This window comes from Babylonia areolata, chromosome 10, assembly GCF_041734735.1.
Source record: "Babylonia areolata isolate BAREFJ2019XMU chromosome 10, ASM4173473v1, whole genome shotgun sequence".
Lineage (NCBI taxonomy): Eukaryota > Metazoa > Mollusca > Gastropoda > Neogastropoda > Buccinidae > Babylonia > Babylonia areolata.
In genome coordinates, this window is record NC_134885.1 from 44333544 (window position 1) to 44348543 (window position 15000).

The following is a 15000-nucleotide window of genomic DNA, read 5'->3' on the forward strand; positions in this document are numbered from 1 at the left end:
TATCATCATTGTCATCGTCATCAACATTATCAACGTCCATGTCATCATCATCGTCGTCATCAACAGCATCAACGTCCATGTCATCAATGTCGTCGTCATCAACATCATCAGCGTCCATGTCATCAATGTCATCGTCATCAACAGCATTAACGTCCATGTCATCATCGTCGTCATCATCAACAGCATCAAGTCCATGTCATCATCGTCGTCGTCATCAACAGCATCAACGTCCATGTCATCATTGTCATCGTCATCAACAGCATCAACGTCCATGTCATCGTCATCAACAGCATCAACGTCCATGTCATCATTGTCATCGTCATCAACAACATCAACGTCCATGTCATCATTGTCATCGTCATCAACAGCATCAACGTCCATGTCATCATTGTCATCGTCATCAACAGCATCAACGTCCATGTCATCATTGTCATCGTCATCAACAGCATCAACGTCCATGTCATCGTCATCAACAGCACCAACGTCCATGTCATCATTGTCATCGTGATCAACAGCATCAACGTCCATGTCATCATCATCATCGTCATCAACAGCACCAACGTCCATGTCATCGTCATCAACAGCATCAACGTCCATGTCATCATTGTCATCGTCATCAACAGCATCAACGTCCATGTCATCAATGTCATCGTCATCAACAGCATCAACGTCCATGTCATCGTCATCAACAGCATCAACGTCCATGTCATCATTGTCATCGTCATCAACAGCATCAACGTCCATGTCATCATCGTCATCAACAGCATCAACGTCCATGTCATTGTCCTTGCACATGTAACCCTAGGACTGGCAAGGAGACAACACAACCACCTTGTCCGAAATTTCAATGCAAACTGACCAGTCTGTCTCCCGATCTCACGTGTACAGTTTTCCTGAATTTCTATCGCACTGTATTTAACTGTACTCTCTCACCATACTTCCCGTGCAATGTCCAGCCATAGCAGAGTTCATGTCACTACACATATGTGTATACATATATATGATTATTGTGATGTATGATTTATTATCATTTTCATTGTCATTATATATATATATATATATATGTGTGTGTGTGTGTGTGTGTGTGTGTGTGTGTCACAATAAATGATTACTTTGTAATACAACATATTTCTCTGTATGAAATTCGGGCTGCTCTCCTGAGGCGGAGCGTGTCGCCACAGTGAACTGCAGCGGGTTTTTTTTCATGTATGTGTTTGTTGTTGTTGTTTTGTTGTTTTTTTTACTTACTATCGAATTATGATTTTCTGCAGAATTTTCCCAGAGTCAAGTCTCTTCTTGCCGCGGGTTCTTTTACGTGCATATTGTGCATGTTACACACGGGATCCGGGTTTATTGTCCCATATGAATGACTAGCTTCCAGACCACAACTCACGGACCAGTGACAAGGGAGAAAATTCTGGCCGGTGTGGGATTGGATCCAGCTCACTGAGATCCTCTGGCTTCTGGGACCGACACGTTACCACTGGACCACCACTGGACACGTCACGACTCGTCACGACTCGTCACGACACGTCACGACACGTCACGACACGTGGTACAGGGGAAAGGACAGGAATGTGGCGCTGCAGTGTGGCGACACGCTGATCCCGGAACACTTCCCCTTGCTGACCCCGGAACACTTCCCCTTGCTGACCCCGGAACACTTCCCCTTGCTGATCCCGGAACACTTCCCCTTGCTGATCCCGGAACACTTCCCCTAGCTGACCCCGGAACACTTCCCCTAGCTGACCCCGGAACACTTCCCCTTGCTGACCCCGGAACACTTCCCCTAGCTGACCCCGGAACACTTCCCCTTGCTGACCCCGGAACACTTCCCCTAGCTGACCCCGGAACACTTCCCCTTGCTGATCCCGGAACACTTCCCCTAGCTGACCCCGGAACACTTCCCCTAGCTGACCCCGGAACACTTCCCCTTGCTGACCCCGGAACACTTCCCCTAGCTGACCCCGGAACACTTCCCCTAGCTGACCCCGGAACACTTCCCCTAGCTGACCCCGGAACACTTCCCCTAGCTGACCCCGGAACACTTCCCCTAGCTGACCCCGGAACACTTCCCCTTGCTGACCCCGGAACACTTCCCCTTGCTGACCCCGGAACACTTCCCCTGTCACTTGGACAGGTGTCACGAATCGACAGGTGTGACATGGTTGTTGCAGACACACTACACAATGATGCAAAGCAGCAGAAAACAGAGCGATAGAACGCAGCACATCACAGCGAAATATTACTGACCACACCACACACCACACCACACCACACCACACCACACCACACCACACCAATGCACAACAAACCACAGCACGCCACAATACAATACAATACAATACAATACAACACAACACAACACAATACAATACAACACAATACAGTACAATTCTCTCTTCCTGACACACAGGTGAGAGAGGCGGGTGACAAAGGAAGATGACACAGGTCACTCACTGACACACAGGTGAGAGAGGGAGGGGGTGACAAAGGAAGATGACACAGGTCACTCACTGACACACAGGTGAGAGAGGGAGGGGGTGACAAAGGAAGATGACACAGGTCACTCACTGACACACAGGTGAGAGAGGGAGGGGGAGGGGGGGTGACAAAGGAAGATGACACAGGTCACTCACTGACACACAGGTGAGAGAGGCGGGGGGTGACAAAGGACGATGACACAGGTCACTCACTGACACACAGGTGAGAGAGGGAGGGGGTGACAAAGGAAGATGACACAGGTCACTCACTGACACACAGGTGAGAGAGGGGGGGGGGGGTGACAAAGGAAGATGACACAGGTCACTCACTGACACACAGGTGAGAGAGGGGGGGGGGGTGACAAAGGAAGATGACAGAGGTCACTCACTGACACACAGGTGAGAGAGGGGGGGGGGGTAACAAAGGAAGATGACACAGGTCACTCACTGACACACAGGTGAGAGGGAGGGGGTGACAAAGGAAGATGACACAGGTCACTCACTGACACACAGGTGAGAGAGGGGGGGGGGTGACAAAGGAAGATGACAGAGGTCACTCACTGACACACAGGTGAGAGAGGGAGGGGGGTAACAAAGGAAGATGACACAGGTCACTCACTGACACACAGGTGAGAGAGGGGGGGGTGACAAAGGAAGATGACACAGGTCACTCACTGACACACAGGTGAGAGAGGGAGGGGGAGGGGGGTGACAAAGGAAGATGACACAGGTCACTCACTGACACACAGGTGAGAGAGGGAGGGGGGTGACAAAGGAAGATGACACAGGTCACTCACTGACACACAGGTGAGAGAGGGAGGGGGAGGGGGGTGACAAAGGAAGATGACACAGGTCACTCACTGACACACAGGTGAGAGAGGGGGGGGGTGACAAAGGAAGATGACACAGGTCACTCACTGACACACAGGTGAGAGAGGGGGGGGGGAGGGGGGTGACAAAGGAAGATGACACAGGTCACTCACTGACACACAGGTGAGAGAGGGGGGGGGTGACAAAGGAAGATGACACAGGTCACTCACTGACACACAGGTGAGAGAGGGGGGTGCGGGGGGGTGACAAAGGAAGATGACACAGGTCACTCACTGACACACAGGTGAGAGAGGGGGGGGGTGACAAAGGAAGATGACACAGGTCACTCACTGACACACAGGTGAGAGAGGGGGGGGGAGGGGGGTGACAAAGGAAGATGACACAGGTCACTCACTGACACACAGGTGAGAGAGGGGGGGGGTGACAAAGGAAGATGACACAGGTCACTCACTGACACACAGGTGAGAGAGGGAGGGGGTGACAAAGGAAGATGACACAGGTCACTCACTGACACACAGGTGAGAGAGGGAGGGGGTGACAAAGGAAGATGACACAGGTCACTCACCCGGAACCTGAACGTCGTCGTTTGACCATCCCCTCCTTGACGTCACTGGTCAGTCTGTGGGGGAAGGGGAAATAGCACAGTAACTCAGCACTCAGCAATCAATGCTCAGCACTCAGCACTCAACAATAAACACTCAACACTCAGCAATCAATGCTCAGCACTCAGCACTCAACAATAAGCACTCAACACTCAGCACTCAGCAATCAACTCTCAACACTCAGCACTCAGCAATCAGCAATCAATAATAAACACTCAGCACTCAGCAATCAACTCTCAACACTCAACGCTCAGCAATCAACTCTCAACACTCAACACTCAGCAGTCAGCACTCATCGTTGAGCAGTCAGCACTCATCGTTCAGCAGTCAGTACTCATCGTTCAGCAGTCAGCAGTCAACACTCAGCAATCAAGACTGCTTCACTGCTCGACATGTGTTAATGTCACAATGAAATGTAAAATAAAGATGAAGCTGAAGCTAAGTTACGAGCTAGTTAAGAAATCCACCACTCACACACACACACACACACACACACACACACACTCTCTCTCTCTCTCTCTCTCTCAAACACACACACACACACACACACACACACACACACGCACACACACACACTCTCTCTCTCTCAAACACACACACACACACACACACACACACACACACACACACACACACACCGTTATTCCTCTCCTATCTCTGACCACCAAACTCTTTGATTGCCCCCCCCCCCCCCCCCACCTTCCTTCTTACTGACAGATACCCCACCCACTGCCCCCGCCCCCGTGAACGATGTGACTGAATGAATACGTGGAGGAAGGGAGGAAGGAAAGAGGGCAGGAAACAGGAGATGACAGTTGATCTGACTGCAGGAAGGGAGGAATATGATGACAGAACGGCCATCTTGACCACGGCACAAAACTGTCTCCTACAATCTGAAGACAATTCTGTGGTGTTCTCACGCGCGCGCGCGTGTGTGTGTGTGTGTGTGTGTGTGTGTGTGTGTGTATGTGTGTGTGTGTGTGTGTGTGTGTGTGTGTGTGTGTGTGTGAGGTGCAGGACAACACTCACACGGCCTGTCCCAGCTCAGTGTCCAGTTCAGCCATGGACCTGGTCAGCTCCTGCAGGTGACGTGTGCTCTCCTCCATCTTCTGCAGCAACCTGCAGTCACAGGGACCGGCACTGTCAGCACACTGCCAGTCACAGCGTCATGGGTGTCATGGCATGGCGAGGAGGGTGAGGATGGTGGTGATGGTGATGATGGTGAGCATGGTGATGATGGTGATGATAATGGTGGTGATGGTGATGATGGTGATGATGGTGGTGATGGTGGTGATGATGGTGATGATGGTGAGGATGGTGGTGATGGTGATGATGGTGATGATAATGGTGGTGATGGTGATGATGGTGATGGTGGTGATGATGGTGGTGATGGTGGTGGTGATTGTGGTGATGGTGATGATAATGGTGGTGATGGTGATGATGATGGTGGTGATGATGGTGGTGGTGATGGTGATGGTGATGATGATGGTGATGGTGGTAGTGATGGTGGTGATGGTGATGATAATGGTGGTGATGGTGATGGTGATGATGATGGTGGATGATGGTGGTGATGATGATGGTGATGATGGTGATGGTGGTGATGATGGTGATGATGATGGTGGTTGTGATGGTGGTGATGGTGATGATGATTATAGTGGTGATGATGGTGGTGATGATGGTGGTGATGGTGATGATGGTGGTGATGATGGTGGTGATGATGGTGATGATGGTGGTGATGGTGATGATGGTGGTGATGGTGATGATGGTGGTGATGGTGGTGATGGTGATGATGATGGTGGTGATGGTGGTGATGGTGATGATGGTGGTGATGGTGATGATGGTGGTGGTGATGGTGATGATGGTGGTGATGGTGGTGATGGTGATGATGGTGGTGGTGATGGTGATGATGATGGTGATGATGGTGGTGATGGTGGTGGTGATGGTGGTGGTGATGGTGATGGTGATGATGGTGGTGATGGTGGTGATGGTGGTGATGGTGATGATGATGGTGATGATGATGGTGATGATGGTGGTGATGGTGGTGGTGATGGTGATGATGGTGGTGATGGTGATGATAATGGTGGTGATGATAGTGGTGATGGTGGTGATGGTGGTGATGGTGGTGATGGTGATGATGGTGGTGATGGTGGTAATGGTGGTGATGATGGTGGTGATGGTGGTGATGATGGTGGTGATTGTGGTGATGGTGATGATAATGGTGGTGATGATGATGAAGGTGATGATGGTGGTGGTGATGGTGATGATGGTGTTGCGGAGGAGGGGGACGAGGAGGAGGAGGAGGAGGGGGGGGGGGAGTGGTGGAGAAGAAGAAGAAGAAGAAGGGGGAAAAATATGAAGGTGAATATGAATAAGAATATAACTGTAATAATAACGCTAACAACAAGAACAACAACAAGAACAACAGTAACAGTTGTGTGTGTTTATTTGCCTGCCTATCTGACTGTCTGCCTGCTCGCCTGTCTGTCTGTCTGTCTATATTTATCTTTCTGTCCACATGAATACGTGTGCGTGTCTTTTAACACACACACACACACACACACACACACACACACACACACACACACACACACAAATATATACATATATGCATATACATATATATATATATATATATATATATGGAGAGAGAGAGAGAGAGAGAGAGAGAGAGAGAGAGAGAGAGAGAGAGAGAGAGAGAGATCTAAAAATGCCTATCTAGCCAGCTAGCTATAATCTACCCCTACATATATCTGCATGTGTGCCTGCCTGTCCTGTTTGTCTGACCACACATCAACTCATCGCTCGGCCAGTCTCTTCACTGTGCAGAACTAAGACACATTGAATTTCTTATTTCAGAAAAGAAACTATGTATTTTCCCGACATCATCTGAGTTATACTCCATGGGACATGTTTTGATTTTTATCATCTTCATTCCTATCATCGGATAGATCGATTTGAAAAAAAAACAACAACAAAAAAACAAAACAAAACAACAACAACAACCACAACAAAAACACAAACAAACAACAACAACAACAACAACAAAAAACACAAAAAAGATTCGGGCAAAATATGAAAATGGTCAGAAAATAGCTAAAGCCTTTAACATAACACAATGGAAAGAGCAAACATATTTAGACTAACAATATAATTCTGTTCAGGAACCCCGTTATATATTACGATCCCATAGAGAGATAATGTGTGTCAATCATGTGTGTCAATCCTCTTGGCAGACGCCGAGTATCAGATTGTAGCATCATTATCTATTTATGAAATTGTAAAAAAATAAAATTAAAATAAATAAATAGAAAAAAAAATAATAAAAAGCAAGAAAGAAAAGAATTGGCCATGCTGAGTTGGGGAAGGGCCAGGAATGGTATGGTATTGATCTGATGGCACTTTTGATGGGTGAATGATGTCTGTGACAATGGTGGCCAGTGATTATCTAAATGGAGCGCAGTGCTGTGTATCAGTGGCCCGCCTCTCCCTGTGGGTTGCAATGCAAGACAGATGTTAGTAGCCGCAGACTGCTCAGTACTCAGATTAATCCCAAGTCCAGGCTAATTCCATTGACACAGGACAAATCCAACGGGTGCAGCAGCCGAGTGGTTAAAGGGTTGGACTGTCAATCTGAGGTCTCGGGTTCAATTCCAGATAACGGCGCTTGATGTGTTAAGGGTGGAATTTTTTTCCGATCTCCCAGATCAACATATATACAGACCTGCTAATGCCTGAACCCCCTTCGTATGTATACACAATCAGAAGATCGAATACGCACGTCAATGATCCCGTAATCCATGTCAGCGTTCGGTGGGTAATGGAAACAAAAACATACACGGCATGCCCCTCCCCGAAAACGGAGTATGACTGCCTATAAGGAAGGGTTAAAAACGATCATAATATACGTAAAACCTGGCTCGTGTAAACGGCAGAACGTGGGAATCGCAGCCCTCGAACGAAGAAGAACATTCCTACTGAGCAAACTCATCATCGTCATCATTATCATCATCACCACAACCAACATCACACACACACACACACACACACACACACACACACACACACACACACACACACACACACACACACACACACACACACACACACACACACACGCCGCATACAAATATACCGAAAAGAGAGACAGCATGGCGCAGAGAAACAGTGAGAATATAGAGATAGAAAGAGAGAGACACACACAGTGAGAGAGGGACAGACAGACAGACAGCCGAACACATCCATCAACACCACACAGACACGTGGTTTGCACTGACCGTGAGAGAGGGACAGACAGACAGACAGACAGCCGAACACATCCATCAGCACCACACAGACACGTGGTTTGCACTGACCGTGAGAGAGGGACAGACAGACAGACAGCCCAACACATCCATCAGCACCACACAGACACGTGGTTTGCACTGACCGTGAGAGAGGGACAGACAGACAGACAGCCCAACACATCCATCAGCACCACACAGACACGTGGTTTGCACTGACCGTGAGAGAGGGACAGACAGACAGACAGCCCAACACATCCATCAGCACCACACAGACACGTGGTTTGCACTGACCGTGAGGAAGGGGCCGAACTGAGCACCAGCCCCTGACAGTGGACAGCCAGCAGTGACGTCACCAGCAGCACCAACATCGGGTTCTCTCCCTTCATTGTCATGTTGCAGGTCTGCTTGTCCCTGCCAAACAAACGTTAGGTCATTGTCTTTGGCACTCTCTCTCTCTCTCTCTCTCTCTCTCTCTCTCTCTCTCTCTCTGTGTGTGTGTGTGTGTGTGTGTGTGTGTGTGTGTGTGTGTGTGTGTGATGTTGGTTGTGGTGATGATGATAATGATGACGATGATGACAGTAGCTCCTGAGTGCTACACAAATGGTTGTGTTCCAATCCTTTTAACGACGACCTTTTTTTCTTTCCTTTTTTAACATTTTAAAAATTTTCTATTTTGATAAGTTCACAGTTTGCAACAACAACAACATCTTAATGGACATTTATAAAGAAAGAAAACAACAACAACAACAACAACAACAAAAGAAAAAAAATGTTTCAACAGACTTACAGACAGAAACAGCCAAGCAGCTGGATTACACATAGGTTGGTTATCATCATGGAGTATTATCATTCATTTCTTAAGATCTTACACAGGCTGTCAAGGAATGCAAACTGTCAAGTATCTTAGAGTATGTTCACAGTAAGTGAACATCACACTCATTTCTTACGAATATAAATAAAAAGAAAATAGATATGGGTAGTTAATTTTCATTAATCATGAACAGGTTATTAATCATTTGTGATAAATAATTTGTAAGGCAGCCATCTGGCAGAGAAAGTGGCATAGTTAAAGTTGATATATACATTATATTCTTCAATTCTATATCGAGTTTTTAATTCGTTCAAAAAAAAACTCATAGTTGTGGAAAACTGTCTTCAATTTTACATAAATATAAGTAATACTTTGCAAACAATATTATAAAACACAAAAAGCATCAGTTGTTATTGTCACATCATATCCAAATAACACAAGTGATTCCCGCGTTTACACATCTTTCTTTTATCAAATCTGTTAAAGCGTTCCAAAACATGTGCACATAATTACACTCCCCAAAAGCATGATCAGTACTGTCTTTGTGTTCTCTACAAAAACTACAGTTGTTATCAGAAACATCAATCTGTTTTAGAATATTTTTTGTACATAAACATCTATGTATTATTTTCAGTTGATACCATTTCAGTTTAATATCAACTATCTTGTGTGCATGCACAAATCAAGATTTCCAGTTATGATGCATCAAAAGCTTTAAGCCCCACTTATTACAACATTTTGGTTTCATATTATTTTCAATCAACACATGATATGGTATTGAGCCTTTAGGAACAGAAAACAAGCGTTTGAAGCAGAGTGAAGTATTTGTGTGTCTGTTGCTATCCACACTAATATTTTACTTTTTAACTAATTCGTTTATTGTTGGTTTATAACCAGCGTAAGTAATGATATCAATGTGCAAATCATATTTTTCTTTGAAGCGTACACATGAAAGAACTTTACCATCATCATCAAAAAATGGTGCAAGGCAATACACATCCTGATTACTGAGCAGTCTGGATATAATATATGCTTCACCAATTTGCACACCATTATTATAACACAATGGCTCAGCGAGCAGTTCCGCTGAGTTTTGGGGTTCACATTTATTAAAGAAAAATCTTATTACTTTCAAGGACATTTGTCCAGAACTGGTATTATTTCGCAAAATTTAAGATAAATTCTGAACTATATTTATCAATAGCTGGCCATTGGGGGAAGTTACTTAACAGAAAGTGCTTCCACTTGTGATTTGATTTTTCAGCTTTACGAATCCAGGGAAGCTTTAAAGATAAGGTAAACAAATTAACATCAGGAAGACCAATGCCACCATTTCTTCTTTTTTTCCCTTTTTTTTATATATGCACTTTTATGAGCAGTTTTACGGCTAAATTTATGTGGTTTATTGATCCAAACAAACTTGTAACAATTGTGTTGACATGTTAACCACGTCATCATGGGTACCCCCCCCCCCCTTCATTGGCCATTATGGGTGCCCCCTCCCCAAACCTCTCGCCCACCCCCACCCACACACACACACACCGGCCATTATGGGTAGGCCACCCCCACACCTCCACCCGTCCCCCCACCACCCCACTCCCCACACATCGGCCATTATGGGTGGGCCACCCCCACACCTCCACCCATGGCCCCCACCACCCCACTCCCAAAACACCGGCCATTATGGGAAGGCCACCTCCACACCTCCACCCGTCCCCACACACCCCGCGCACCCCCCCCCACCCCACTCCCAAAACACCGGCCATTATGGGTGGGCCACCCCCACACCTCCACCCGTGGCCCCCACCACCCCACTCCCAAAACACCGGCCATTATGGGTGGGCCACCCCCACACCTCCACCCATGGCCCCCACCACCCCACTCCCAAAACACCGGCCATTATGGGAAGGCCACCTCCACACCTCCACCCATGGCCCCCACCACCCCACTCCCAAAACACCGGCCATTATGGGAAGGCCACCTCCACACCTCCACCCATGGCCCCCACCACCCCACTCCCAAAACACCGGCCATTATGGGAAGGCCACCTCCACCCGTGGCCCCCACCACCCCACTCCCAAAACACCGGCCATTATGGGTGGGCCACCCCCACACCTCCACCCGTGGCCCCCACCACCCCACTCCCAAAACACCGGCCATTATGGGTGGGCCACCCCCACACCTCCACCCATGGCCCCCACCACCCCACTCCCAAAACACCGGCCATTATGGGTGGGCCACCCCCACACCTCCACCCATGGCCCCCACCACCCCACTCCCAAAACACCGGCCATTATGGGAAGGCCACCTCCACACCTCCACCCATGGCCCCCACCACCCCACTCCCAAAACACCGGCCATTATGGGAAGGCCACCTCCACACCTCCACCCGTCCCCACACACCCCGCGCACCCGCACCCCCACCCCCACCCCCTCCCACCCCCATCCCCAAGTCTCCCCCACCTCCCCCGTCCCCCATTCCCCAGACTTTAGCACTCTCTTCTCCAGAAGTGGAGACAGACATGCTGAGTTGTTTCCCCTCCTCAACGGCAAAGTGCATGTGTGTGATCAACGTTCAGCAGACCACGGGGTCCCTGGAGAACACAAACTGTGTGTTGACGCGGTGTGTGAGTGTGTGGATTGAAGGGAGAGTGGGGTGGGTGACCGATTTGGGGTTGGAAGGATGGTGTGCACGTGTGTGTGTGTGTGTGTGTGTGTGTGTGTGTGTGTGTGTGTGTGTGTGTGTGTGTGTCAAATTCCGAGTCTTCAGTATTCCAGTAATGGAGAATGTTGTTGTAAACACAGATCATCAAAGTGAAAAACTGTAAAATAAAATGAACTAGAATCTATCACAAAAAACGGATAAATTTCACACACACACACACACACACACACACACACACACACACACACACACACACACACACACACACACACACACAGAGTAACCCTATTTATAACACAAATTATCTGCTCTTCTGTCGTGTTTTAACGCACAAGGCAGAACATTGCTTGCATACCATGTAGCCTGACCCTGTGTGGTCATGGTACCGAAGATGAATGAGATCACCGGACGTAACATTTCTTGGCTGTATTGTGCTCATGTTTTGGTATTGTTTTCGTTGTTTGTTTCTGCTTTCATTGATCGGGACAAAGGAGGGGTTTTCCTCTGAGTTAGGGGACGTTTCTCGACACTTGGCTGCTTCTTTCTGAAGAGAAGAGCTATGTAGTTGTGGCTTGTAAACTGAGTGCTTTTGAAGGAACAAAAGCGTGGCTTATTTTGTTTATTGTTTTGTTCTCTCTCTCTCTCTCTGTCTGTCTGTCTGTCTGTCTCTCTCTCTCTCTGTATGTGTGTGTGTGTGTGTGTGTGTGTGTGTGTGTGTGTGTGTGTGGGTGTGTGTGTGTGTGTGTGTGTGTGTGTGTGTGTGTGTTCTTCATCATATCTGTTCTTCTTCACGAAGATTTGTTTTTCTTCTCTCTCTCCCCTTTCCATTGAATTCTTCGTGCTGTTCAAACTGGTGTAGACTAGCAAGGGTAGACTGGGAGAATACATCATGCCTAAAATTTTAACCCTTGGACAAAAATCTTTTCTTTCTTTTTTAGTTCGGAATTCTCAGTTCGGAGTTCTCTCTCTCTCTCTCTCTCTCTCTCTCTCTCTCTCTCTCTCTCTCTCTCTCTCTCTCTCTCTCTCTCGGTGTCGGGGGCCGAGGGTGCTGGGTGCATTCGGTCAGGTGTCAGACTTGTGATCCAGTGTTCACCAGTGACCACAGTTCCAGGCCCTGATCCGGCATGGTGCTGTGTCCTTGTGAAAGACACTTTACCCCGAAATTCCTCACTCTACCCAGGTGTCAACAGGTACCGGCAGGGAGGACATTTCTGCCCGCACCGAGCCCTGGACACAGTGGATACCAGTCTTTGTTGTTGTTGTTGTCTGACGGAACTGTTGCTTTGTATGGCTCGTCTTAAATGCAGTCTTGCTTAAGAATCTCTCTCTCTCTCTCTCTCTCTCTCTCTCTCTCTCTCTCTCTCTCATTACTCTTCTTTCAACAGTTCAATAAAAGGACAACACAAAACAAAGTCAACAAAAGACAAAGAACAATAAAAAGAAAAGGGAAAGAGATATGTGCTGAATGGTAAGGCATGCCGGATGAGAGTGGGGGTGGGGGCGGGGGGAGGGGGGTGGTGTCGGAAACTATGGGCAAAGAGCCAACGAAAATGGAAAATGGGTGGAGGGTGTGGGTGAAGCGAAAAGGGGTGTGGGTGGAGTGGTGAGGGGGGTGGGGGTGGAGCAATGCGAGGCGAGGGGGTGAGAGGAGGAAGAGAGGGTGAGGGGGTGGTCCTTACGGTATTTCGACACCGTCTTGATTTAACCAATCACTGCCTTGTTATTGTCCATACCACGTGCCCGCTCAAAAAACAAAAGAAAAAAGAAAAGAAAAAGGAACAAGGAAAAAAAAAAGAATGAAAGGAAGAAAAAGAAAGATAATGATTAAAAAGAAAAAAAATGAAAGAAGCCCCCCCCCCTCCTCCGCCCCCCCCCCTCCCGTCCCCCGCTCAAAAAAAAAAAAAAAAGGAAAAGATCAAGATCGATAGAAAAGCACGGCATACGGAAAAGGCATCATCATCGTCATCGTCCTCGTCCTCGTCATCGTCATCCACATCATCAACGACACATTCTGGGGGCTGACCAACAGATGACGTGGCCTGATAATCTGCAGCGTCAGGAATCCTGGGGTTCACACAGTCTGGGGTTCAGCTGTCCGTGTGGAAAAACACGTGTTGCTGCAAGTCAGAAGCGTCGTGTTTCGTGGACTTGTCATTCCCTGCATGGCCAACTACACACGTCTAAAAATGATCATAGAAAAGAAAAATAGAAAAAAAAATGACGGTGAAGAATCGGGCCATCATGTAGGGTCAGTGGGTATTGTTGGTGTTGTCGTCATAATCATCGTAGTTGTTGTCGTCGCTGTTGTTGTTGTTGTTCTTCTTCTTCATTCTTTTATATTGCCATCATTATTATTATCACCATCATCATCATCATTATCATCACATCTGCTCGCACGGATCATTGATTTGATAGACATGCGAACTATCCATGCATGTTAGCAGAGAGAGAGAGAGAGAGAGAGAGAGAGAGAGAGAGAGAGATAAGGTTTGCCAGGCCAAATATCACTGGTCGGTTTCGACATGGAAAACAATGAAAACACGCTTCAACTCAAGTCGGCAGGGAACTTTCAACGAAATTCTTTTGGGAAAAAAAGCAAAATATGTTCATGTTTATTTAATCTCTCTCTCTCTCTCTCTCTCTCTCTCTCTCTCTCTCTCTCTCTCTCTCTCTGTGTGTGTGTGTGTGTGTGTGTGTGTGAATAAGAATAACTATGTGTGTGTGTGTGTGTGTGTGTGTGTGTGTGTGTGTGTGTGTGTGTGTGTGAATCTCTGTGTGTGTGTGTGTGTGTCTGTCTGTCTGTGTGTGTGTGTCTGTGTGTTCAAAACTGCAATCGTCCGGCCTGAAGAAACCCCACCTTGATGCAATCACTGAAAATTATCTACCAGTTTCTAACCTTCCTTTCCTGTACAAACTCATTAAAAAATCTGTCCTGAAGCAGCTCAACAACCACCTTTGTTTCAGTATCTCCTTCACCCTTTTCAGTCTGTATATCGTGCTGACCACAGCACCGAAACAGCTCTCCTTCACATCCTGAATAATCTACTGCTAGCTTCCGACTCAGGAAAAAATTCCCTTCTCACTCTTCTCGACTTGTCAGCCGCCGTTGACAAGATAGACCATTCAATCCTTCTTTCCCGTCTTCATTTTACATTTGGAATCAACGGCACTGTTCTCAGCTGGTTCAAATCTTATCTCACTGATCGATTCCTGTTTTTCATCGTCGATAATTTCCAGTCTGAATCTGTTAAAATCAAACACGGAGTCCCACAGGAATCTGTTTTAGGCCCAGTTCTCTTCACACTGTACACTGCTCCTCTCGTTG

General features: G+C 47.4%; 1 protein-coding gene across 1 annotated transcript in view; it reads right to left on the reverse strand.

Annotated features, from left to right (window-relative positions):
* Positions 1-15000, reverse strand: part of LOC143286617 (uncharacterized) — a 99300-nt gene that overhangs the window by 15210 nt on the left and 69090 nt on the right. The window contains exons 2-4 of the mRNA XM_076594259.1: positions 8491-8610; positions 4946-5035; positions 3880-3933 (exon numbers count right to left, since the gene is read on the reverse strand). Of these exons, the coding sequence (XP_076450374.1) occupies positions 3880-3933; positions 4946-5035; positions 8491-8591 (245 nt within the window). The 5' untranslated portion in view covers positions 8592-8610. The remainder of the gene's footprint in view (positions 1-3879; positions 3934-4945; positions 5036-8490; positions 8611-15000) is intronic.